General features: G+C 30.3%; 1 protein-coding gene across 5 annotated transcripts; it reads right to left on the bottom strand.

Annotated features, from left to right (window-relative positions):
- Positions 1 to 28: 28 nt before the first annotated feature.
- Positions 29 to 27,697, bottom strand: LOC118182549 (uncharacterized). Of its 5 annotated transcripts, none has more exons than XM_035351906.2 (18): positions 27,564 to 27,697; positions 27,263 to 27,316; positions 25,106 to 25,250; positions 20,267 to 20,367; positions 18,782 to 18,802; positions 18,182 to 18,208; positions 18,032 to 18,093; positions 13,254 to 13,408; positions 12,472 to 12,586; positions 12,257 to 12,350; positions 10,925 to 10,982; positions 9,258 to 9,334; positions 8,933 to 9,115; positions 6,902 to 7,050; positions 6,562 to 6,688; positions 3,379 to 3,480; positions 346 to 420; positions 29 to 218 (listed from the first exon to the last, which is right to left on the bottom strand). In XM_035351906.2, exons 2-18 carry the CDS (start codon positions 27,305 to 27,307, stop codon positions 159 to 161), a joined length of 1,596 nt encoding a protein of 531 aa, XP_035207797.1. In that variant the 5' UTR covers positions 27,308 to 27,316; positions 27,564 to 27,697; the 3' UTR covers positions 29 to 158. The 5 variants fall into 5 exon arrangements, with proteins under 5 accessions (XP_035207797.1, XP_035207799.1, XP_035207800.1 ...); XM_035351908.2 differs by having other exon boundaries at positions 27,225 to 27,316; positions 27,564 to 27,606; XM_035351909.2 differs by lacking the exon at positions 346 to 420.

Genomic DNA, 27,697 nt, shown 5'->3' with positions numbered 1-27,697 from the left:
CTTGTTTAATAGTAAAGATCAATCCAGGTTATAATTTCATGAATATTTAATTCATCCATACATTGAAATATTTGTAAGCCAAATCTGTTTTGTATTAAATGGTAATGAGATTTCTTTCTATTTTTTTGCTTAAAGATTTAATGTCAATGTCCCAATTATTAGAAGTATCCACGCTTTTTTTTATTTGTAGATTGAAAGACTTCTTGACTGCTAAATACCTAGTAAGATATAGAAAAAATAATTAGAATTTATTATCAACATTTAACTGCTGAAACACTAAAAGATATTAAAAATTAGACATTTATATAGTTTTTTTTTTTTTTTTTTTTTTTTTTTTTTTTTTACCTGAGATGAACTTCTTTTTTGTGAATTTTGGCTTTGAAGAATTTCTGGTGAGCTATGAATGCTTAACACCTCAACCTTTAAAGAAATGAAATAGAAACTATTTATTTATATGCAAAGAAAAGTTTTGTATGTTTCAAAGTAATTTGTTTAATAACTTTTCTTTGCATATTTTCTGTGATAAATTTATTTTAAGGAGTTGATTATTGAAATAAAATCAATAAACAATGAAATCATAAGGACTGCAAATTAGTAAAAGTTTTCCTGGTTGACGGACTAGAAAAATTCACCACTTTTTGAAGTATCTAGATAGAAATACTAGAAATTAATGAGGTTTTACTACAATCCAATAGGATGAAAATTATCTTTTCACTGATATCTAAACACAAAATGCTGTCCCTCAAGGGTCATACATTTGATGCACTTTTTCAATTAATTATATTCCAAATGTATGGATTAGAATTTGACGCAGGAACATAGAATTCTTGGGATCTCTCTGAACTTATATGTTACTGGCAAAGTATGAAACGGCAGTATTCTATAGAATGCCTAAGCACTGTGTATAATGTTGGACGATTTTCGGCAAAGTACGAAATATGAAAATTATTTGCATATTTTCCCTGGGCATTGTACATAATACATAGGCAATCTATAGAATGGCAAATGCTCTATAGGCAAAGTATGAAAAAATATTTATGATAAGACTATTATTTAAAAGGTGTTCATCCCTCGAAAAAATTAATGAAAGAGTGGCATTAAAAAACTGTTATTCAAAATATGTAAAAAGAAGATAGTGAGATGATCTTGATACAACATAATAAATTTGTACTTTCTATCTGACTGATTCTGGGAATCAGTAAGATCTATCTGACAATAGAAATGAATTCAGAAACAATCATAAGTTTCACAACAATGGCCTTTTTAATACTTTTTATTTCTTCCAACAGGGCTCACAAAGCTGGTTGTACAGTTCAATATCATTACATGTAACATTTTTGTATTTGGTTGAAAGTTCTTTCAACATCCTGTCATGTTGTCCATGTGCAGTACTCAAATGAGTTTTCATGAAGTATGGGAAATAACTCGGCGTTCGTGATGTAATACTGTATACTACTGACGCTTTCTTTAACAGAATAAATGAATGTAATTTTGTTTTCCACAATATCACATCCTAGCGATTCAGCGGCTGGTAGTTCTGTGGTTCTTCGTAGTAGTCATTCTGGCCTTTTTAAATCATTTATTAACTTCTGATAAGTAGTTTGGTTCTTCGAGATGAATCAGAAATGTATTTTCGTACTTTGCCAGTTTGTCATTTGGCATTCCGGCTAGTTTTAAGCATTATATACAATAAATACCTAGGCATTCTATAGAATACCGGATTTCAAACTTCATACAACATATATACTATGAATGAATAGAATTCTTTGTATGGTAGATTAAACATTAATATATGTGTAACAGATAATTTAACGTAACTGCATGTTAATAGAATATTGATAGGAATGAGGGAATATTTTTATAAAGCTGCAATTTTTGTTCTATAACTGCAAATTATTCTTATCATAATATTTTGACCATATTTCGGATTTTTTTCCTTTTAAATTGGCAAAAACATGGTAATCTAATGTAAGCAATATGTAAATTTGCAATCTAATGCAAGCAATATGTGTGAAATAAGCAACCAATAAATTGTGATCTAAAAGTCCTCAACACCATACAAAAAATTAAATCGAGAACATTTTATGGACAGTAGGAATTCAAAGATTGCTAGATCAGAACCTGTTGTTATAAAAGAATTTTACTGGGATAGTAAAAATTTTGCTGTCCCTTAAATTTATCATTTGTGTTTAAAATATGTGGCATCAATATGTGATATCTCTTGTTTGATAAATGTTGTGAAAATACTGGAATAAGGAAGTTCGTTCTAAATGGTTTTGATAATATGGCTTAGTGTTTTAGCAATTAAGTTCTTTAGATGTTACATTTCATTAGTTCTTCTTGTGAGAGCATATTAAAGTGTAAGTATTTTTTGTGTTAGAAGCTGCATATTTCAAAGAGTAAATTATTGTGGCTTTCTTTTTTTGGGGGGGAGGCAATAAATTTTTGAGCATACTTGGAATGAAATCTAGTATAAGCTAAATGGTTTTTAAAGACTAAAGGCTTGAAGTCGAAGTTTAGTTAATTAATATGGTTACATTTTTGAGTGAATGATGTATAAATTTTCTGTTTAAAAATAATTATTAATAATAATGTTTTAATAAAAAAAATTATAATTTTGCATTCATAAGAAGGGAAAGAAATGGAATGTTATGAACCACTAAAGATGTGATAAATACTTGAGAATGTAGTAACTACACTAACTACACTGAATGAAGCACTTTTTTAGAATTCTAGAATTCATTTCTTTTTTGTACCTTGTAAGGTATGCAGCATTCATTAAAAAAATTTCTGATAAAGCAAGAGGGCGATGAAAGATTGAAGAGTTTGAAAAGTACATGATTTGTTTGCTATATTTTTTTTTTCAGGTGAGAGGTGACAGAGCATTCCTTGGAGATTAAAATGTGTACATATAAAGTCCAGCAATGAGTAAATCTTACTGGGTGTTTCTATTCCATTGAAAGACCATTGTTGCATCAGTGTACTTAGGACCTCTTAAGAAAAGATCACAGTTTGATTCAGTTCTTTCAAACTGGACCATACAGTCCTGATGATGTTATTGCTGGGGCATACATTAAAAATGCTGCTGCTGTTTTCTCAAGTTTAAATAATTGATCTTTCACTGGAATTAAAAAATTCAATAAGTTTTACTTGTTACTGAACATCATGCATTGCCATTTTAATCTCCAAAGGATGCTTTATAACATGCAAAACAAAACAAAAAAAAAAAAAAATATAAAAGAGAATGAAAATGGCCATGATTTTTCAAACTGTTCATTCTTTCAGTGGCCCATGTATGTATTGATAAAAAAATGAATCAATAATATAAGTTTTAAAAAGCAGAAATTAAAGTGCTTCTTATTGGAATGATATAATTACTTCCTCTACAATGCTTTTATTTCTTTTTTTGTCGTTTGATATACACATATCATCATCATCTTCTTCTTCGTGACTTCTTTTTGCATTTTCATCTTTTCTGGCCTGTTTTCAAGATAGATTTTTCACTAGTTAAATTTATTACTGATTTCTAATATAAATTAATATATAGATTATTCATGTTAATATTGATATTAACATGAAATATATGTAGGGTAATTTTGAAAGAATCATTCAGTTTTAAAAATTAACATCACAGAATGATAAGTAATGCATAGATCTAAAAGAAAACTATATTAAATTTTATTTACTTAATATTTGATGCAATTTCCTTTAATTATGCATATTATATCAAGGTGGCATGAAAATACTTGGAAAGCATATTCTAAAAAGTATGAATGGTAATTCTTTTGAAACCAGCTGAAAACCATTTGTTAAGTTCATGGGGAATGGCAGAACCACCTGATCTTTCACTTACCTCCAAAGGAAGAAGTTGTATAGGGCAAGGTTGTCATACTTCTTTCATGGCGAAAAAAAAAACAGCCAGAAGAAATGCATAATCCATTTTTGTGCTTATTTCATATTTGCATTATTATATTTATAATTTATTCATTTGTAGTATTCAAGTGAGATACGTAACAAAACTACTTAGGTTCTTCTACATTCATCTTATGAAAACATTTTTTATAAACCTTCCAAAATAAACTGTTGTTTTATAGACCTGTAATACATTTTAAACATCTCTGCTAAACCAGTAAGCCACTTGATTATACTGCCACTTCATATTTTATATTTATAACACACTTATTTTGCATTAATTCTGCTCTCTCTCTCTTATTTTTCCCAGTAAATTTCTCATCACTTTAATTACAGTAAATGCTAGAATTTAAAGCTAGCTAAGCATAGAAAGCTTACCTATAATTTAAGGCTAGCTAAGTTGTTATTTTCTTGGCTATCTGAAATTCAAATTGTTAATTATGTTGGTGTCTTAGAACTTGATACTGCAAGTTGATCAAAGTCCTGTATGCAATTGCTTGGTTGAAAAAATTCAGGTTTTCAGTTTTGTGTTATTTGATGGGGAAATTTAGAATATTCTTCTAATATCTCTCATTTAAGAGAAATGAGATTTTGATATTTTTCCTTCAATTATCAGAATTTTTTATTATGATAGCATTTAACTTAAATAATTCATATAGAGATAACTTCTTGTATATTTAAGTGGCATACTTGCAGAAAGACTGGTTTAGTCATGTAGCAATAAGGCTTATTTAGAATCATCATAAGATTTTCTATAGTGCTATTAAATTTCCTGATGGATCACATATCTCATTATTCTTTACAATTATCAAGATGTTTGCCTATTATTCTGTTCTCTGTGTGTATTACTTAAAATGCTTTTTAAGAAATTAATAAATGTGAATACTTAGTTGTGATGAAGGAAGTAATAAGTTATTCTGCTATTTATGTATTATACTTACTATCTGATATTATTGTTACTATCTGTTACTTATCTATTATATATATCACAGTAATAGATCGTATGAAACTATATGATAAATTCTTACGACAGGTTTTCCAAATGTATCGCTTATGCTTTTATATATAACAATATTGTCAAAAGATAACTAATCAACAAATTATTTTAATTTTAACTTTGTGTCAGAATGTTGCTAACAATCAAGAGTCACCATAGTTTAATGAATTGAAAATCAGTTTAATGGAAGGCCATCTCCAAGCAATGTTACTTATATGTTATATAAGTATCCATGTATGAAAATGTATAGTATTGTAATACCTATTGAATTTTGTAATGATTTGTCAGTTTACGAGTGTGTATATGTATGTGCATACACTTTTTTATGTTTATTTAAAATATCGGGTTTTAGCAGAAGTTTCCTAGCACTGCAAATATATTTTCTGCACAAACAGTTCATGTTGGCATGCTTAATATTTGTCAAACGATTTTTGGCAACTGTAAGAAAGAGTCTTGCTTTTAAACATTGTGTTGTAAAATTTGTAAAAAAATATCGTTATCATTAAATACAAGGTGTCTGAAATAGAATTATCACTCTACCACATTAGACACATCGTTTACTTCCAGTTCTTTTGCAAAAAGTCAGCAACACAATGTCACCAAATCATGTATATAGCTTTAAGTACTAATGTTGTACCATATGACACTGTGAAGATTTGGTACCAAAAGTTCAAAAACAAGGACTATAACTTTCAAGAAGCAGAGCGCTGTGCCCAACCTATTGATGTTGATGAGGCTCGCGTGCGAGAACTTGTGGAAGATCAGTATGCAACCACTTAACAAATTAGACACTAGTGCTATGTCCATTAATCATGCTATGTATCGCATAAACTTAACGTATAAGTTCAATTGATGGTTACTGCATGAGCTGACTCAAGCAGATAAGGACAGATGTTGTTTGGGCCTGCACTAATCTGCTTGGATATCAATGCAAGGTCAAATTCTGGACCGGATTGTCACTGATGAATTCAACAACACAGACTGAAAAGGGTTTTGTTCTGCACCCGGTGAGCCCATTGGCAGCGTTGCAAAGTACAATTTTACTAATAAAATGTTCATGCTTTGTATCTGGTGGGATTGCCATGGTATTATCCACACAGAATATCTGGACAAACATAAAATGCTAGACCATGTTGATGCTGCCCTACAGGAAAGATGCCGCACTGAATTCCAGCCCAAAAAAATAATTTTTCATCAAGATAATGCAAGATCACATGTGTCTGCATCGCCAGTTGGACTCTGTATGGATTCAAATGGGATCTTTTGCCACCCCTACGATGTAGACTCAACATCACTCATTCGAGCTTCTATCTTATTTCACACCTGAAGCTACATCTTGCTGGGGCTATCTTCCATACTGCAACAGAACATCCGAAATGAGGTTGGTCTGTTTTTGGCCTAAGGCTTTGAAAACTTTGGAAACTACCAAAACATTGGCAAAAAATCATAGATTTGGGTAGTTATTACTACTTACACTAAAGGTACTGCTTTCATGTTCCCCCCCCCAACTTTATTAAGAACGTTTTTTGGTTGAAAACTTTTGTTGCAACAAGATATTAACTTTTGAATATGCATGAATTTTTATTTGTTTTTTAATTTGCTAAAAAGTTATATTTATTGTTTTCAAAATAAATTTCATGTAAACAAATTACCTTTTTCCTTGAAAGTCTATTCTGAGGATTTGCACATCCTTGTTTTTTCCTTAGTGGAAAATATTCTGGGATGCCAACATTCAATATATATTCTTTTTCGACATTATATCCACTCTTTTTAGTTGTTCTAAGTAAAATGAAAATAAGTTATATTAATAATATTATTTATTAGTAAGAATATTAATTAGCATTCATGTGAATAAAATTTTGCATTACAAACCAATAAGCTGTAAATATGGCTTTTAAAAGAATGTTTTGTTGCTATTTTCTTAAAACTGACTGTTTAATCTTACCTTTAAACTTACAGTTTTATGCTTTAATTTGATGTCATAATTCTTACCGTTTTGTTAAAAATTTTTCTTTCTCAAGACGATTGATCAGTGCATTTGTTAATGCTGTAGTACATCCTAGTAGCTTTGCCAAGTTAGCTGTAGTAAGAGTTTTCAGTTGGGAACAAATTACAAGAGCTCTTCGCATTGCACAAAATTCCTAGAAAGAGATTTTTATGCAAGGATTTAAATTGTTATTAGTTATAAAGTTTTATTTTCTTTGATAGTATCAAATGTATAAAACTTTTAAAGCTCTTAAGTGAATAGTACTTGTAAAGTACCACAGACACTGAGAAAGGGTATAAAGGATTCTTTTCTTTAAATCAAAGTTAACGTAAGGCACTGCTTGAGCTTACAGAATAGCCAGCATTTATGGCTTAAATTAAAGGTAAAGAAATTAACTAAGTAAATGTAAGTTAGCCCAATGACTAACACAAGAAACATGCAAGTTGGCATGACAAGCCTAATGGCGAGAATAACACTACAGAATACACCTCTCAAAAGATTCAGATATGCAATGTGCCCTTCAACAGGCAGAACACACTCTAATTCTACCCTCTAAAATCTTCCTTTGAAAATACTATTTCTTTTCTACCTCATTTGAATACATGTGAGCTAGAAATGTAGATTCTGACAGAAAATGGGATATGAGAAGGACGAAGAAGCACATTAACATAAAATAGCTGGTTAGTGAAACTAAACAAAAGCGTACATGGTTAATCAAGAATAAAAAAAATGTATATTACATGAAATGAAATGAGATCTAAATTTACATTGTATTTTTACTTTAAAAATCTTAAAATTTTAAAGTATGCATATATTTTTGTTATTTTTGGCTAATATTATTTCATTATTGTAATATTTCAGGTGTTACATTCAAGCTGTGATTTGTACCCACATAGCTATTCATAGCCAAAAGCTGTCCTATGTTTTTATCTTTAGGTTAAAGATGACTTACTTAGATGATGACTTAGGAGCTAAAGGAAACTCCTTTCTTAGGCACTGGAAATGGTATAATTTGAAATTTTCACACCTCTTTGTTCATTAATGAATGGGGGAAGGCAAAGAAATTGTTGTGAATCGCAAATGGAATTTCAGACATCTTGATGATAGACAGTTTTTCAGTATTTTAACCAAACTGGTTACCAACATTCTAAAGGTTAAAACTAGATTTTCTCTCTCTTTATTGATCCTCATGTAAGTTTGTGGAAACAATGGAGCTGTTACTTTTCATAAAAAATCTCAAGTTAATAGCTTACTTTAAAATAATTTTCTACCAAGAGCTGCTGTTTCTCCACAGTACAAACTGTTGTGTCTTACATATTTTATTGTTTCCAGAGAGATACGTATGCTTTATAAAAATAAAATCACATTCTCACCATCCCGCTTCATTTAATTCAAAACACTATGGGCTTCTTCATATTAGGCAGGAGAAGTGTATCCTTTAAAGGACAAATTAGGACTAAAGAAAAATTAGTTTTCAAGTACTTTAGCCTTTCTAGTTCTACATGTTGTTCAGGGTAAGGGAAGGCCACCTCAGTGTTATCTTGAAGGGTATTGATATAATTGAGCAAGTCTGCCATTCTACTCATCCACAAGTGAGGGTAACAACTGGGAACTCAGTTTGTGTACGTTGTGCCTCCAGAGCCAAGACTGTCAAAATACAGATTTCAGCCAGTACAGCAAGGAAATATGCTTTTAGAGTAATGAAAAATTGCTAGTCCTTTTATCAAATTAATGCATTTTGCTTGTCAATGGAATAAAAAGCTTTTGTACATTAAAAAAAGAACTGCTATGTTCTCCTACTTTCATTTTACTCCTATTAAAATTAGTATATAATTGTAATGGAGGAGGGATTGGAAGCCAAAAGAAAAAGCTTGCTCCGAAAAAAAAATGGTCCTTTCCTTTGAAAAAATAATTCTTGTTGCATTATACAAATCATTTAAAATTTGTGTAAAAGAAAAATATTGTGAGCATGAGTTTTATGAAATTCTATTATACATTTTTAATATGATTACATAACAAAATACATGCATACTAACTTCTAATTCGTTTCCTTTGAAGCTGTATACTAAATTGGTTTCAGGCATGCCATCTGAATGATTATAAAAGCAATCGTTGCAATAGAAATTTTCAGGAATATCTTCATTTTTCAAAATGCCATAACAAATTTTATGCTGTTTGCTTTGGCAAACTATGCATGCAATGAAATCATCATCATGTCTCTGAAATAAATTAAAAGTACTTTATTTCTGTTAAGGATTTAAGTTTTGTTTTATATTTACAGTTGAAATACAATTCATTTTTTACAGTGACGTGTAAATAAATACATTGTTAAATGATAATAAAATTATTAATTATTTTTACTTCAGTGCATGTACATGGGCATCTCTTAGACTTTTGACTTTTCTGTATTTTTCCATCTTTATCTGATTTCCAAGAATCTGTAATGTTAAAAGCTTCATAATTATCAATGTCTTGTTGACTAAACATTTAATTTCCATTTTGTAAAAGTCACAGTTATAAAACGCTTATTTAATAAAAAGCATATATATATATATGTATATATATATGTGTGTATTGCAGAGAGAGAAAGAGTATTTAATTATTTTATCATTTACCTATTAAATAATAATATAATATTTCAAACTTTGATATTATTTGATATAATGCATATTTTTTAGCATTGTGTTGTGGTTTGAAATTGCAAAGTGAACTTGTTCATTTAATAATAATTTTCACAGTTCACACATATATGATTTGTAGGTACTGTTCTGTTATCAGGACCGGATTCAGAAGTCTATGAACATGTGTTTGTATATATGTGCATATATATGTATATGTATACACACACATACATTTGTATTTACATTTATACATGCATACATACATACATTTCTGGACCCCGTCCTGATAACAACAGACCAGTGCTGATTTGTATATTTGAAATTAAACCTATTTTCTAGAGTTTTTTTAAAATGCTCAGAACGTGTATAATGCTTGGAGCAATTTCTGACATTTGTATCTATCCTGATATTATAATGCAGTAGCTGTGTGTAGCTGCAGAGTATCAAAGATCCCATTATATCCTGAAATCATTCAGTTTTAATGAATAATATATAAGCTATTCATTGAGCTTTTTTAAAAAATAAAATAGGCTATGAGTAGAGAGGTAAGATTAAAATATTAATTTCAAAGTTAAAAAGTATTAACTGATGGTTATACTGGAAGCTTATGGTACGTAAATGAAAACCTGCTAAGTAACATTTTAAAAAAAAAGTGAAAGCACAGCTCTCAGAAGTTCAGAAACAATTCATATAGAACATGCAAGTTATTAATTTCTCAAGAATGAAAATATAAATTCGTGTGTATCAGATGTTTGTGGTATATGACATATTCTTTTCTGTTTGTAATTTTTTTTTTAAATTAATTTGTAGGACATCAAGATTTATCTCCTGCCAGTGTGGAAAATAAATAATATTTGTCTGTTTTTGAGTTAAATAATTTAATTTCAGAATCCTTATTTATTGTTAAAGTATGTGTAAAATTTTTTGCTCCTGAAGAAGAGAGACCTTTGTTGGATATGTCCTCAAAAACTAATTTTTTTCATTCTATGCCAGTTAAAGTTGTCTGTTTGCCTGATTTTAATTTTTACATTGGCAGTTTCCCCTCCCACCCTTAATTACAATCTAATGGACGTTTTATCTTTAAGGCAAAATCTTTCTTTATACAGAATTTTCTTAGGGAAACTAGCACACATTCACACAATATGCAGAAAATTCATGCATTCATTTTATTCAAAATTTGCATTCCATTGGTTTCCATTTTTTAAATTGCTTTCGCCCTTAGTATGTGAAATGAATGGGGGATGTATGCTTTGCATTTATATGTAAAATTAATCAAAGCATATTTTTAAATATATCTCTAAATACAAATCTGTTTTAAATCAAGTATTTTCATAGTTTTGGGTTATTAAAAAAAATGAAATAATGAAAAAAAAGTATGCATGAGAAATCAATTTCTAATTTTTATACCTGATATAATTTCTTTCGATGACTGATGATCTTCTGTAGTATCTCTAGCTGTTTCTGCCTGTGATAATTATAAATAAAGCTAATCATTAACTTATACTTTCTAAATGATGGATAATTAACAGTGTATTTATATCTATAGTAGTTATATTAGGAATACCTATAAATTATCAAATAATCATTTAAGTGATGCTTAGGATTAGTTTTGTGTTAATCTTTCAAGAAATTAAGCATATCTTCTTCTAACTTTTTTTAATGAGTTATTTTTATGGACATAAATGAACTGATTGACTTAACTCCTTCTAAGTAGCTCAATCTTCATAGTATGTTGTTTCAGTAGCACTGGAAAGAAATGTCTGAATTGGTTTCAGAATTTTATTGTGGACATTTTTGACCTGTCAGACAGGCCTGAAAAGGGACTGCTAACTGAAATTTGATAATGAGACATAAATGATCTGAGAAAAGGATACAAAACTTATCTGAAATCACCACATCGATGTGATAAATTATTCCAAAGCATTTCTATGGAATGAGAAAATTTCATGAACAGACTTCGGATTTTAGAAAAATTTCATCATTTCCTGTAAGGAGAATCCATGTAGAATATGTAGCTCACTATTAATGTGATTCAAAAGTAATGCATTCTCTACTAAAGGGTCCTATATACCACTTTCAAAGAGAATTGATAGTACTTTTTAACGAAAATCCCACAACCATTAATTTGACAGACTTTTTATACATTTTTTGAAATAGTAGTGGAATGATTTATTTAAACATATTTCAAAACATAAAAAAATTCTAACAATTTAAGTCTAGGGCCAGCCTATTATTAAAACTGCTGATAGATACATCAGCATTAGTGATTAGAATATATTTTATTCTTAAAAAAATAACATAAAAACCTAAATAAGTAAAATTGTTGAAAGAAAATAATGGAAATGGGACATTTTCTATTAAACCCATATTTTCTTGGCACTTCTACGTTACCATTTGTTATATTTTCTAGAGCATCTACTTGTTAAAAAGGATAATTAATCTAATGGCTGTAAACCCTTATTAAACTATTATTCACCAAAAAGAAATGAGTTTATAAAAGCAATCAAGCAATCTTTATTAGTTATAACTACATTATTGATTAAATAATAGAATTGTCCTTTGAAGGAGTTAATATACTTTATTTTGGAATAATTGATTATTTATGTATATCCCTAATATGTTCATATATAAAATTATATGCATTTTTTTGTTATAAAGGCATAATAGACAAAAAATGTATTTTGCAGTTATATTATTCATGTATTACAGGAAAAAATTCTATTCGCCTAAGAAACTTACTCTATCTTGAGATCCAATCATAACAGGATCTTCAGAGGTAGGCTGAGTTAATGAGTAGTTTATAGCATTGGTAGTTTTTAAAACAAACTTGTAACTAAAAAATCATTAAAAACTGATTAGTATTTCATAATTTGATGGCTGAAAAGTTTTTGATTTTTGAAAGCACTTGTTATATGCTTGATCATTATACATTTGTAAATAATTAAATGAAGTACCTATGAAAATCTGTAGCAATTTGTCCAAGTAATATGTTTACTGCCTTTTCTGGAAACTGGAATTTAGTAGTAGAACTAGGCTCAAATCCTTCAGGCTCATAATCAGGTGGTGTGACTTAGTAAAATGAGAAAAATGTTATTAAAATAGGTTAAATGATGTATCTATATATGAAAAAAATTATTTTAAATATTTTAGTATCATTTAAATATTTTAGTATTTACAGTAATATGTACATAATTTCTAATTATTTAACACTGGATTAACTAATGGATTTTTATGTAGTAAAATTTAATATACATTTAATGCTGTATTCAAAATATTAAAATATTTAACCAGTGTGTATTATAGTCAACATTTAGCATAAGAACTACCAATAGTAAAATTACATTTAGTTTGTCATTTTGATAAATTGATTGTTTTTTATGTTAAACTGCCGACTGTCTCATGTTGGCAGTGGATATTATAGTCAACATTTAGCATCAGAACTACCTATAGTAAATTTACATTTACTTTGTCATTTTGATAAATTGATTGTTTCTGATATTAAACTGCTGACTGTCTCATGTTGGCCCCTGGGTAGGAGTCAGTAGGAAGGTAGTAAAAATACATATAAGCTAGTAGATAATAGGATAACTATATATGCTAGTATATTATAAAAAATAATAGTGCTTTTCTAAAAAAAGCTGTGTTAATGCTCTTAAAATTTAGAATATTAATTTTGTTGAAATATTTTTCATAAGTTTATACTTTCAGTTATATAGTTGTAAAAAAGTTTGCTTACTATCATCATAATACAGGAGCTTCATATTGAGACTTGCATGTGGAGGGAGTGGTGTGAGGAGTTCATCTAGTTGACATAAATTTTGTAGCATTGTAAGTGTGGCCTTTACTGTGGGATCGCTTAGATTTGGTGAAAATATTTTTCTGTTGTTATTGCTAAAATAAAATTTGAATAATCGATCACTAAAATACAGATATTATAAATTTTGCCTTAAGCAGTTAAAATAAGTATTATAAAGTAGTAATTAAAAGTTTTATAAAACATTGTTATTCTTCTTCAAATTAATCCTTCCTTAAACAATATGTCAATAACATTTTAAAATACTGACTATATAATCTTATGTATAATCTTAATCTTTTTAACTCAGATTTATTTATAGGGGGAAAAAAACCCTTTTCTTAATATTTCAAACATTGAATAGCAAATAATTCAGTAATGAAGAAATAAATTTTTTAAGTTGAATTTATAATTCACTTTACATATATGTGAATGAAGTAATGGAAACTTATTTGCAAGGGAACAATTCATATTGGAAATTATATTTGCTCAATAAGTGATTTACTGCATTGCATTTTACTGTTCCCTAAATTAATACTTCTTAAAATTATATTTATCTTCTTTTAAATATTAAACTCAGATTGTGATTTAGAAGTAAATGTTATATAATCTAATCAGTGATGATATGCTTTAGTGTAACAATGAAGATAAGAATTCGATTTCAGAAGAAGTTATAAGAGCATTGATATATCTGAAGACTCACAATAAATTAGATAGCTTATATTTATATAGTATATATCTAATTAAATAAAAAAATATTTGTTAATACCTATAATAAAATTATTTAAAATTTCTTATTATGTTTATAATTTTCTAATTTAAAAGCCTACTGGGTTTAAATTGTAGGGAGTCTGTTTTTTATTATCTTATTCGAGTTAAAAATTCTACTGCAACTTAACTTTCAAGTAATGTTGTATATTAATAAAACATCTGCTATTTTAAAATGTATTTTGTGCAATAATAAAAGTCTTTTGTGAAAATCAGTATTTTAAATCCATTAGATTGAAGATTTTACCTGTTTGTGTTAAACTTGCACAATCATTTGCCCAAATCAGATCAAATTGATACTAGCTCATAGTAAAGGAGCATGGGATTTTAAATAGTGTTGTTTCAGGTATTAATATGGTTTTGTTTTTCAACTTTTTAACTTGGTATTTTTATTTAATTGCACTTTTAGCATCTACTGCACGCCCCCCCCCAAAAAAAATTGAGTCCATATAACTAGAAAATTTATCCAATAAATTCAAAACTTGCAAATGTTTTTTGCCTTGATATGCAAATAATAGATAAACAACAACAAGCAGCTCTCAACTACAAGAGCGATGCGCACCCTGAAACAAATGTAATGTCATTCCTAAATTTCTGTATCATTTTGACTGTTTATGTGTTAAATATTGTTTGCATTAGCAAATATGAATACCTCAGTTATTTACCTGACAATCTCAAAGGTTGTAATTGAGCCAGCTTGACGGAGGCCACTATCAAGTTGTCATCATCTCCAGGAGGAGTTGATCATGCAAAATACAGTCAGACAATTTTTTATAGTATTTCCAACAAGATACACATAGTTATCATGAAGGCAGCTACAGATCTAGGATGACAGCATTTTGAAAATAACATGTAATAAACAGTGATACTTGTCATAAGTGCATCAATAGTTTTTTCATCTATGTGCTATTTAGAACTATATCTCTCTCATCTTCTGAATGTCTAGTGTCATGAAGCATCACTGCAAGAAGGCTGATCTTCACTATTGGCATCTCTGTATCTTCTACTACCACTAACTCATGAGCATTTATAGCGATAGTTATCTGCTATTGTATCAAGAAGCCTGAAATATATAGAGTTGAAGCCATGTTGGTTTCAGCAATTAATCCTGGTTTTACTTGGCTCAGGTGATCAAAGAATTTATATGTGAATGTTGCCTTGTCATTGCTACTTTGCCTACATCATAGTGGAGCAATGTACATCAATCACACCTGCTGTTCTCAATTGGGAATTTATTAAGTATGTTATGTGATCATTAGGGAATTTCACAGCATTTTAATCTGCAGTATTATTTTAATCCAAATTTAATAATGGTCCATTATATGCTATAAGCTGTTGTGGTGTGAAAAATGTTTCATGTATCTGGAATTCTTTCAGCGAGATAACTCCCTGTTGCACATAAACCCATGTCTCCAAAGAATAGTAGCTGGATGTCATATTAATATTTAACAGTTCTGTACTTATGTTTACTTACTAAATAGATTGATTGTTATTCTGTTTTAATCAGTTTTTCATCTTTGTCTCCTCACTGCTTATATCAGATTTTATTATGATCAAACAGTCTTTCTAGGTGCATGATTTTTTTTTTTGATAGTAGTAATAATTTTGTATTCCTAATATCATAAAAAATCAATTTCTTTTATTTTTTATATGTAGATTTGAAATGCTCATTACTCGACTGTTCCTTAAAAAAAAAAAGAGAAAATATCTTGAAGGAATGTAGCTACATCTCCTCTTTAAACACTTTTTCAAGAAATAATTCGCATTCAGCATTATTGGTCCATAAATTTTAATGCCATGGAAATGAGAACTGAAAAGTACCCATATGTAAATTACCTTTCATTTTACTAAAAGTGTAGATAAGAATTTTAGTTCTTATTCATCTATGAGTGAGGATGCTTCTGCATTATGAAATACAATCATATATTCACATTGGTGGCTTCGACTAAGGACATATTAGGTGTATGAAAAGGACACAGTGCTTATTTTCTTGTTATTGCCAGGTGAATGTGGTACATTAGTGTGATTAGACTGTTCTTCTACAGCCACTGTAGAAATTATCATATTCTGCCTACTTCTGCCTGTCCTGTGATTGAAAGAATAGGCAAAGATGGAAAATGGTGTAAGACAGAAAGGTAAGATTTTGAACATTACATATGGAAAACATTGAGAGAGGATCTTATTAGAATATTTTTGGTAAATTGCTCTAACTCATTGGCAGTATTTGTCCTACAGCAGCAATGAACAGATAACACATTTACCAATGGCATCTTTTACAATACAATCACCATTTAGTATGCTTTAAGTTATGGCTGCTTTAATCACTTCTCAAATTATCTTTCATACTTCGGCAACATACTGGTGGACTGCAATGGTGCATGAACTTTGTGCTTACTTGATGAATAATGATTTTATCAAGCCAAAATGATTGTCACGTGTGCATCTGCCAACAACGGAGTGAGAGATGGCAAAAAGACTGTATTGCAGCCAAAAGGCATACTCTGTATGAAGTGATATTAGATTGGAGTCAGCAGATCACTTCTCATAGCAACAATAACGAGTTCTCAGTAGATCTGCAACACTCTATGACTCATTATATTATCTCTATACTTGCAGTGTTTACCCAGGATAATTTTTCAGTAGGACAGTGCCACTTCTTATACTACAGCAACAAACATGAACCTTCTTTAATGTTAACCACTTCTTTCTTCCCATCACCTTCTAGTTGTTAAAATGAATTTTGATTTGATAAAATGAATGTTGATATGATAAAATGAAGATTGATGTATTATGGTAGACTTGCAGTGTTGCGAAGAGAACACAGAAAATATATAAATCAAATATATTCAAAACAGTTCATTCAGTTGCGGGCTGCTTCTACCCGAGGCTGGGTGCATTATGAATAAAGACAAAAAATTCTTAATAAGCCATTCTTTATTTTCTTCAAAACAGTCTTTCTCTTCCGAGATCAGCTTTCGTTCTCTCTACAAGCAAACCATTGGAAACACTCAGCACGCAGGCTGATGTCACGAACAGCAGCGCCTCGTGCCAGTTATTGCTTCATTACATTAGTTCATTTCACAACATGCAGCAAACCTTGATAAACTCTGATTATGGTTTAATGCAGTTTGGATGATGATTTTGAAGACATCATTAAAATTTTATTTAATTCAGTTCCATTTGTTTAGAGAAAGCCAAAGGATGATGCTGAGAAAACTAAACAGTATTGGGATATAAAATGTGTATTATTTTTATATTCTACTCATTTGAAATTTTATTCAAAAATTCCCCCCTTTCCTCCTCCTGAAGAAAAAGGGCATGTGTCTGATAATATTTATAATCTGCAGAGTTTCATTCAAAATTTGCACTAATTTAAGGCTGCCTTTTTTGTGGGGGTGATAGTTTCAGATTTTATGTGGACATCTTTCTCTTTCAATTACATTAGTTCTGTAATGCATACTTTATGTATTCAGGGAAAAAAATAGTTATAGCTATATACTTTTCAACTCTTCTGTTTTTAAGGACATTAGTGTTGTTGCTTAATGTTTAATATATGTGTTAATATTTTAAAATTATTTAGTCATATACTGTAAAAGCTTAGAAGGACTATGCATCAGCGGGAAGAGATGCCTTTATGGATGATTACATAAAAGATTAGTTTGTATTCATATTATGCATGGGGAAAATATTGAAAAACATATTCGGTCTGTCAGTCTTTCAGGATTTGAACCCAGGTCCAACTATTAGTGCTCAGTGGTTTTATCCATTTGGCCATTGCTGGACATATAAGTTTTAAAAGAAAAAATAATTACTCAGTATACAAAACATAGTGTTACTTTCTATTTAGTCTAGCATTTAAAATAAATTTTATAGCTAGTTTACATAGTTTTATTTAAATACTTTTTTCTAAATAGTCATATATAAAATGAAAGAAGTTATGCAATATTTCATACCATGTGATAGAATATTCATCCTCTTTGTAACGGAACACCAAGTTATATGCTTCTATAACTTCCTAAAATGTTTTATACTTTTTATATAACACTAGACATATATAAAAAATGACATTTTTGTGTACTAAAATTGTATTTGATAAAACTTACATCTCGCTTTTGGGAATTCGGGCAAATCTAGGTGGGAAAAAAAAAAGTATAATAATTAGATATTAAGTATTTACAGGGGCATAGCTAGAGTTTCCAGTGCCCGGGAACAACTGAAGAATTTGCGCCCCTTTCTGTGTGTCAAGAATGGAAAACATTCCATTAAAAAATTTCGTAGCATCAATTTGGCGCCCCTTGGATGCTGCGCCCGGGGACAGATGTCCCCCCTTACCCCACCCTAGCTACGCCACTGAGTATTTCAAAAGAAACTAATTGTAACTTGTACATAATAAGTCAATAACTGCAATTTAATTCATTTGTATGTAACATTATAAGTCAATAGCTGTTACTATCATTTATTTTTTCATACAATCAGGATTTGAAATTAAAGTTGAAAGAACAATAGTAGTGAAATATCAAAAGTTAAATTCTCAATTTATTTAAAAAATAAATGTTTTTATAGAATAAGAATGGAACAAAATCGTGCTGTGATCATAAAATGAAAAATTTCTAATTTTTTAACATTAATATATGTGTGTGTTTTAATTAAAATTAGTTTTGATATGGATAGATAAAGTTTGAAAATTAAAATTGTTATCTTACCCCAAGACTCATCTGCTGAAGCTGCAAAGAAAAGCATTGTTAGAAAAAATTATGTATCTGACGCTCAAAAATTGTGTAATTATAAAAAAGAACAAGACCCTGTTAACTTTAAGTAATATATAATGAAAGAAGCATTCATTACCTTAAGATCCAAATTTGAAAAATTTCAGTATCTTAGTATGTACTTTGAATATTCACATATAATGTAATTTTTCATTATTTATTAATGTAATTTTTGTTGAAACACAATTACTAATTCAAACTTTTTGAAAAGTTGAAAATATACTAATATTATAAGTTTCAAAGAATAAGTTAAATTTATTTTCAAAATAATATTTTTTTCATTTAAAATTGTTAAAGAATATTTAAAATATTAAATAATTATGCTACAAAACATAATGTGATTTTAATAAAAAAATAGTTGTCGGGAATTTTTTATTGTTGTTCCCTTTTAGTCATAAATTAATACACTCTTTTTAGATGCATATTAATTAGAATTTATCTTCCTTGCTTAATGAGCTCTTCTAATGGCCAAATAATTAAGACTGTTGAATACTGGTAGTTTGATCTGGTTTGGTTTTGAACCCAGAAAGATGGACTGGCTGCACAGTTGAATTTCATTCCCCATGTGTAACATGAGTATAAGCCAGGAAGTCTTCTATGAAGGCAATGGGGCCCTTTTTGGAGTTCATAGAATCGGACTTGTACTTAATGTTTAGACCTCATCTTCACCTTTTCCCCCTTAAAAAAAGAATTTATAAAAACGTTTCTATCTATAAGTAATATGGTTTAAATTGTGTAAGTGAACGCAACAACCTGAAGAAAAAGGGAAAACGATAGAAAAGGCATATCATAAATTTAAATTTGAAAAAGGATGAAAATTAGTTAAAAGAAGTGATGTGCATTTTTACTTTTACATTACAAGGCTACAAGAGAGTTCACTTTGCACATTTGTTTTTGCCCTAATTAACTGCAGACATATTCTTATGCACTTCATTATAATGTGCAGAAATGTGCATCACTAACAGTATCACTTTTACACTTTTATCCTGTCCATTCAGTACTCATCAATACTTCATGTAAACAATATCTAAACATTCAGCTGAGGGTATTGTTAAGCACTTTTCTGGTGGTGCAATGAATCAATTGTGGCAATGAATTAATTGTCTGATTTCAGGATTTTTCTGATTACAGGATTTTTTGAATGAGAGTCCCAAGTTAAATGTTGAATTCTATTCTCAGCTGAAAATTGAACAAGTTGAACTTTGAATAGAGCAGCACCAAGTGTAGAAAAGTTGAAATTATTATTAAGAAATTTAAGTTTTTAGAAAGTTATTAAGAAATTTAAGTTGTGATAAAAAACTGGTGGGTTTTATTATTAGATATTCTTTTGAAAATTAGTAATTATACTCGTAAGATATTAGATTGTTTTATAAATCTATTCTTTTAATTTGCTTTCGTTTTAAGTGCAGATAAATTACTTACATATTTTTTATCCACGGCATCATAGCAACTTCGTATTGTATTAATAAATTTTGATACTGCAGGGATTCCACTGTCTTCGGTTAAAATTTTGAGCTTTATGCCTAAAATTAAAATTTATATATCTGTGTGGGTAATATAAAGTCTAATTTTTTTATAATAATGAACATAATAATAATTCATGATTTAGAAATTAGAATTATAGTTCAACATTTCTGCAATTAGAAACAGGAAATTGAAACTTAAATTTATCTTCCAAGTATTATTAGTGGAATTGCTTCTCTGTACTGTGAAAAAGTTGCTTAAAATATATTTTCCAAAAATCCTATGCCATATACAAAATATCATAATTACTTCAAGTGATAGATTAATGTGCAAAACAATTTCCTAATAAAATTACATAAAGTACTTTTCCTCTCTTTCATTGAAGAGTAAGTTGTACGGAAGTTTCTTAAAATACTATCGATTGCAGTTAGATTTCCACTGAGGTGACAAAAGTCATTGGATAACAATATATACAAATGGCAGAAGTATCGCGTACAAAATATATAAATGAGCAGTGCATTGTGGCAGGACTTTCATTTGTATTCAAGTTATTCATGTGAAAAAGTTTCTGGCCTGAATATAGCCGAACGACGGGAATTATCAGACTTTGAACGCGGAATGGTAGTTGGAGCTAGACGCAAGAGACATTCCATTTCCGACGTCTTTAGGGAATTCAACATTCCGAGATCCACAATGCCGAGAATACCTAATTTCAGACATAACCTCCCATCATGGACAAAGCAGTGGCCGACTGCTTGCATTTGATGACCGAGACCGGTGCTTGTGCCTAGAATTGTTAGTGTTAACAGACAAGCAACACTGCATGAAATAACTAGAAATCAATGTGGGACATATGACGGGCATGTCTGGTAGGATAGTGCGGCGAAATTTGGCTTTAATGGACTATGGCAGCAGAAAACCGAGTCGAGAGCCTTTGTTAACAGAACGACATCGTCTGTAACGCCTCCCGTGGGCTCGTGACAACATCGGTTGTACCCTAGACGTGATGAAATAACTGTAGAAATCAATGTGGGACATATGACGGGCATGTCTGGTAAGATAGTGCGGCGAAATTTGGCTTTAATGGACTACCGGGAGCTCGTGACAATATCGGTTGTACCCTAGACGGCTGGAAAAGACCCTAGACGTGGCTTGGTCTGATGAGTCAGGATTTCATTTGCTAAGAGCTGATGAGTAGAGTTCGAGTGTGGTATAGACCCCACGAAGCCATGGACCCAAGTTCTCAACAAGGCACTGTGCAAGCAAGTGATGCCTCCGTGAAGGTGTGGGCTGTTTTTTAATAGCATGGCATGGGTCCTCTGAACAGATCATTGATAGGAAATGGTTGTGTTCACATACTTGGAGACCACTTGCAGCACCACTTGGACTTCATGTACCGAAACAACGATGAAATTTTTATGGAGGACAAATGTGCCATGTCATCGGGCCACATCTGTTCGCGATTGGTTTCAAGAACATTCTGGGTTATTTTCCGCAAATGATTTAGCCACTTAGATCTGCCGACATGAATCCCATTGAACATTTATGGGACATAATCGAGAGATCAGTTCGTGCACAAAATCCTTCACCGGCAACACTTTCGGAATTATGGACCATGGCTAAATATGGTACTTTCAACGACTTGTTTAATCCACGCCACATCGAGTTTTTGCCTTTCGCCGGGCAAAAGGAGGTCCGACCCGATATTAGGAGGTATCCCATGACTTTTGTCACCTCAGTGTATTTTGAGCTAGAGCCCACTTATGTAATCCGAAATCACTAATTTTAATTTTATTGCTAACTTCCGTAAATTTGGAAATACTGGGATTTAAATTTCGCTTTCCTTGCAATTTAAATTTTAATGATTTAAAGGCCAATGTCATAATGCGTATCATTACATTCATTTTGTTATTGGAATTTCGGAATATTACCACAGACCGTTTTCCTGTTTTGCCTTTATTTACCAAGAAAATATGTAATGATAATATAATACAAGGAAATATAAGTTTATATTTGATTTAAACTAAATAATAGCCTTACCTTCTAAAATTGCCGAACGAATTATTGACCTGTCTTTAATTTTTAAAAGCAGAACACAATGTAAATGCGACAGTGTTAAATAATTGAAAAAAAATTATTGAAACTTCCATCTGAAATTACAGAAGTAACACAATTAACTAAATTGACATTTGAAAGTAATTATAATAGTGTAAAATAGGTAAAGATTGGCTTGTTGTCTGCCGCCTGAACAGACCTTAATTTTAAATTAAAGAGAAACTTATCAGGTGGTAGCAAATGCGCTTAAGGCGAACTGTAACAGATGAGTTTCATTTCGTCAGGATGATGAAGCCAAATCTTTCTATATCTAATTTCTGTTTCGATATCTACCTAAGTTCGATTTTCGCTCTTTTTTCACTATTCATTATTCTCACTTCATTTGCATATTCTGGTGGAGTTCATGGAAAAGTAGTGCAGGACTGGTTTAAACATAAGAAGTAAACTGGCATCAGTTAAAATAAGCCACACCAGTACAGGTACAAGTGTAAGTGGGGCAGGACACCAGTCACACCAAGTACAGGTACAAGTGTAAGTGAGACAGTACACCAGTTATTCACCTTTGATGTTGTGGCAGTGTAGTCCCGCCGCACTGGCTATTAAAATCTGCCTCAGTTTTTATGGAGAGCATCCTGGCGGGGGCGATCCCAGAGTCTCCAATTTCTTTTCCCTTACCAGCAACCACTTGAGAGGACTTTTGGCCTTGTCGTGTATTTTGAGTGCTCCTTTGCCGCACAAACACTTACAAACATCCATTTCTTCCCCCGCGATTCGAACCTGAGACCAACCACTATACCGATTACAGCAGAAATGTAAACCGTACAGTTGCGCCCGAATTAAAAATGTAGTGGACAGTAATTCGAAATATCCCGTGTTTAGTCGATTGAATCTCGTATCTGTCCCCACTTGCCTTGTAAAGGGAAAGAAAATATACAAAATTATGGCATTCGCTCGTGCATTTTGAAGTGTATGTGGTAGCATGTCCAGCTAGCAGTTGAAAGGTCCATGCTCTGAAAAAAACCTAATGTCACTACAGAAGTAGAGAATGAATATGTGACTTATACGATGTTTTCATAAAGCTAGCGTATCAGTTCTTGCAAATGAGAAATAATAAAATCGAAATTTAATTTTTTGTGATTACAAATTTAGTCAAATCTTAATGTAGCGATTATTGGGAGACTAAAAGAAATTGTTCTTACATCTAGACTATCGCTACATAGTCAACACTTCATTCAGTTTCATATTTGATGTATGTTACAAAATGCTGAAATTTTTGTTTCTACTATATCTAGCTGTTTTTATTTTAAAAACACGTAAAACAGAAATGTTACTGCAAAGAATCTGTTTATGTATTTAAATTTTTTTGTGTTAATGTGTTAAACAGACTCTTCCTTGATAAATGCCAACTTTTTTTTTTTTTTTTTTTTTTTTTTTTCATTGTAGAGCGTCACTTACTTCATCAGAAATACACTATTCACGTTCACGCCATCTTCGCATTAGGAATCGGATGATTCCACATTCGCTGTTCCTTTCTCGTAATCTTCAGAACTCGCCAATTGACGAGTTGGTAAAACTGCTTAACACTAATAGTTTGACTCGCATTGAAATCTTGGTGAATGGGTTGGCTGCGTGTTTGTTTTCTTGGGTTTCATCGAGGTAATGTTGAGTCCGAGTTCAGTTTCCCTTATAAATTCCTCCACGAAATCATCCATCCTTAGACAGACCCATGGGGTTGCATGCACTCGCTTAATATTATATGCTATAACAGTAGCGGCTCTGAGGACAAAATAACACGAACCCGATTTTCACTGACATGAAAGGGCAGCGTGACTGATATTGACTTCGGTTATCCCAGGGGTCGTGTGACGGCCAAATTACACTGAATGAGTCATATGCTCGGTGTTCCGATTCAGCGTCAGGCCTAAGAGAGAGTTTTATTTTAAAGTCTGCATTCCGGGATTGAATGTTCTGTCTGTAGTAAGTGAGTTTGTCTATCCCTCTCTTGAGGTGGTTTTTTTTTTTTACTGTCTCCTAACTCTCCTGCCTAATACAGAGGATAGGGTTTTGAACATGTACTGCCTTAATCGATGGGACGGAACATAAAAGTTGATTTACCTTAAGGCAGATAGCGCGTATATACTTGCCACAGATTAAATAAAGAAACAAACATAAATTTCTTCATTAGTTTGAAACTCACGAATGTTGACTTACAAAACTTAATTTATAATATGATATTCACTGTTCGTAAGTTTTAAAAGCTATTAACTTCTATTTAAGATATCGTTAAACTGACGGTGAATTTATGCGTTTTGCTTCGAACGAGTGAAAAAGGCATTGAATCCAAGGTTGAAAATGTGCTACTAATATGGTAATAAATTTTTAATGCTTAACTCATAAATCTTCATTTTTAACGCAATGATAAACTAAAGGTAGAGATAGTCATCGCATAATTCAATTTGTTATAGCAAAAGCACACGCATTAAAAAATACACATAAAAGTTTACCTATCGTTTCTGTCTCATACTTATTTAATATTTATGCAAGACAGCTTCTACTTTTCGTTTATTAAAACAAGCAAAATTGAGAATGTAGAGCCTCAAAATAGAATGCTGTGAATTGGGCCTCAAGCTCTGAATCGATCCTGAATACAAGAATCTTCTTCCGAACGATATGCAGTGATAATACCAAATTCTGACTGAATAAAATATTAAATTTATATCTCAATATATTTATGTTTCTTACCGCACAGACTTCTTTCTCCGTATGCTTGTTCTGGGAAAACTCCTCTTAAATATGTTATTGAAGATAAGGACACAGCAATTAATTTTTTTATAAATAGACATGATCCTTCCATAGTTGTAAAATCCTGGGGAAATACTTTTCCCCACTGAAAAATGAATAAATAAAAGTAAAAAAATACGTAGGTGCAGAATTTTGATGTACGTAATTATGTATAAACTCATTTATGGTAATTTTTCTGTGCAAAATTTTAATGAAGTACTTGAAATAAACACAGAGGCTCACATTCTTTTTTGGGAGAGACACTTTTTCCCCCCAAAACAAACAGCAAAGAAAAGGTTGGGGGTATTAAAGAATGCCTATTTTTTTCCAACTAATTAATACATATTTACGTATTTTACAACTGATTATTGCAAAAAAGTATGTGGAAAACGATTCTTAATAATATAAAATAAAATGTATTGAAAAAAAGGTTTTTATACAATAAGCTTTTATTTAAAACTTGTATCATAATTAATGCACTAAAAAGGAGGAAAATAATTTATTATATTTAATTAGAACAACAGATTAAATAATTCTGTTCATGGAATTCATTTACAGTTTTATATCGTCAATAATAAACGCGTGGGGCGTCCATGATAAATTATAAAAGGCAATGGCTTGTATATTTTACAATGCAATTAAATAATAGATTTCATTACTTAGCTTTTGAAGTAAGTAAACAACAGTACGTAGGAAAAAAATCTAAAGTCATTTCTTTTATAATTTCTATGTGTTTTATTCAAATAAATTTTAAAAACACAAATATTTGAAAAAAGCCTGAGGCGCTGTATATTAGTAATGCATATTTGCTTATATGTAATATTCTGTTATTTCTAGTGTAGTTTATTATAAGATTTCATATTCCACAAATTAAAACAGAAGTATTAGATTGTAATCGAATGGTAAAATATACTTATTATTCATAGATGAGATTATAAGTAATTCCGCATTCTTATATATATAGTATATTTTATATGTTACTTTTGTAGTAAATATGCTTTGTAAATTATTTTTTTACTTGCTTTGAGACTGGCGAAATTTTTGTGCTAAAAGTTGCTTTATCTAAATTTTCTTAATGCCATAAAAGGGTGTAGAATTTAAATATTTTTTCTCTCCCTCCCTTAACACACCGGAGGAAATTTTTGTCTTTTCACTAAACAAATTTTATATTCTAGCAAAAAGCAACTGTTTGCCGCCTGACTTACGGGAAATAATTCTGGCAAGTGCACGTATGATCCAGTTGAAAAAAAAAAAAAAAAGTATAGTTTTATCTTTAATAGTCAAATATTTTTTAGCTCAAAAGACCTGTTAATTTCGTTCTGGCATTTTGCGTTGAAAACTTTAAAACGATCTATCATTTTTCAAATTGTTGCCATCAAATATTATCGCTCTGTGTTATATTTAAAGAAATTTGTATGTGTCTCGCATTGTGATAAAACAAGGATACCTAGATCCATCAAATTTTGAATAACCTAATCCTGCACCCAAATATGAGCATTTGGAAGCCCTAATTTGGAATTTTTTTTATTATCCATTTCACATTTTGTAAAAATGTAACGAATTTTTGATAACAAACTTTCAAAGCAAACGATGTCAACACTGTACGAGATAAGGGGATACCTTTTTATCTCCAGCGCGCGAGACAGTGTGTCGGAAATTCTAAACATATGTTCTTTTTAAATTACTTTGTGATATTCCTGTTGAATTGAATGTTATGGATTAAGTGCGAAGAACAAGATATTTAATAAAGATAACACACGAAACATTAAAAAAAGTCCCTTTGGGCGTAATATAAAATCTGAAAACTTTCAGATTTTTTTTAAAAATTAAATAAAGCACAAGACTCCCAACTGGTAGTTTCAGATAACTGGTGCAAATTTTTCCTACCGTTTAACTGCTTAATTTAAAACTGTTTCAGGCGTTTAACTGGAATCTGAATGAAGTGTCAAAGTGGAAGCTAAATGCGAAGATCATAATGTTGTTATTTATACTTTTTATAATATCTTGCATTTAATTTTTTTATTTTCAGGTTACAATTTTGGAACTTTTAAAATCTTATATTAAACTAAATAATACATACCATGATTATCATTAAATTTTGTAAACAAAATGGCTTACTTCTTGATGGGCCTGTTTTGGCGTCATCATTACTGTAGACGTCATGCTTAATAACTGAAAGAACAAAATTATTGCATATACATATATTGGCATGTATATATGAAAAACATTAAATACTTAATTAGAAATATTTAATTAAATATTAATTAGAAAGTAACTTGATTTATTTCCTAATGTACATTACTTTAGAAACTGAAATGTTAATTTATATATTATTTTCGATCTTAAAGAATAATTAATAATGTTAAACTTAATGTTGTTCTAGAATGAATATGAAAGTAATAATCGGATTTATACTTACAAAATAAACTCAGTGAAATTTATAATTAAATTTCGAATACTGTTGATAAGAAATATATTTGTAAAATTTATTTGTTTTTTCAACAATCTGACAGATGTCAGCTATTCAAGAAAAAATTATTACGCACGGGTTCA

Source organism: Stegodyphus dumicola, chromosome 2, assembly GCF_044657685.1.
Source record: "Stegodyphus dumicola isolate Sdum_Otavi_A_Nest chromosome 2, ASM4465768v1".
In the NCBI taxonomy this organism is placed as follows: domain Eukaryota; kingdom Metazoa; phylum Arthropoda; class Arachnida; order Araneae; family Eresidae; genus Stegodyphus; species Stegodyphus dumicola.
The sequence above is the reverse complement of the archived record's forward strand: the minus strand, read 5'-3'. Positions and strand labels throughout refer to the sequence as shown.

Bases quoted from the DNA above. Each gene is read 5' to 3' on its own strand.
- LOC118182549 (XM_035351906.2), bottom strand. From the start codon at position 27,307: ATGACGTCTACAGTAATGATGACGCCAAAACAGGCCCATCAAGAA. The intron at 18,209-18,781 runs GTAAGATAACAA...TTTCCCACCTAG, and splicing joins TTCAGCAGATGAGTCTTGGG to ATTTGCCCGAATTCCCAAAA. The intron at 10,983-12,256 runs GTAAGTTTCTTA...TAATTATCACAG, and splicing joins TGATTGGATCTCAAGATAGA to GCAGAAACAGCTAGAGATAC.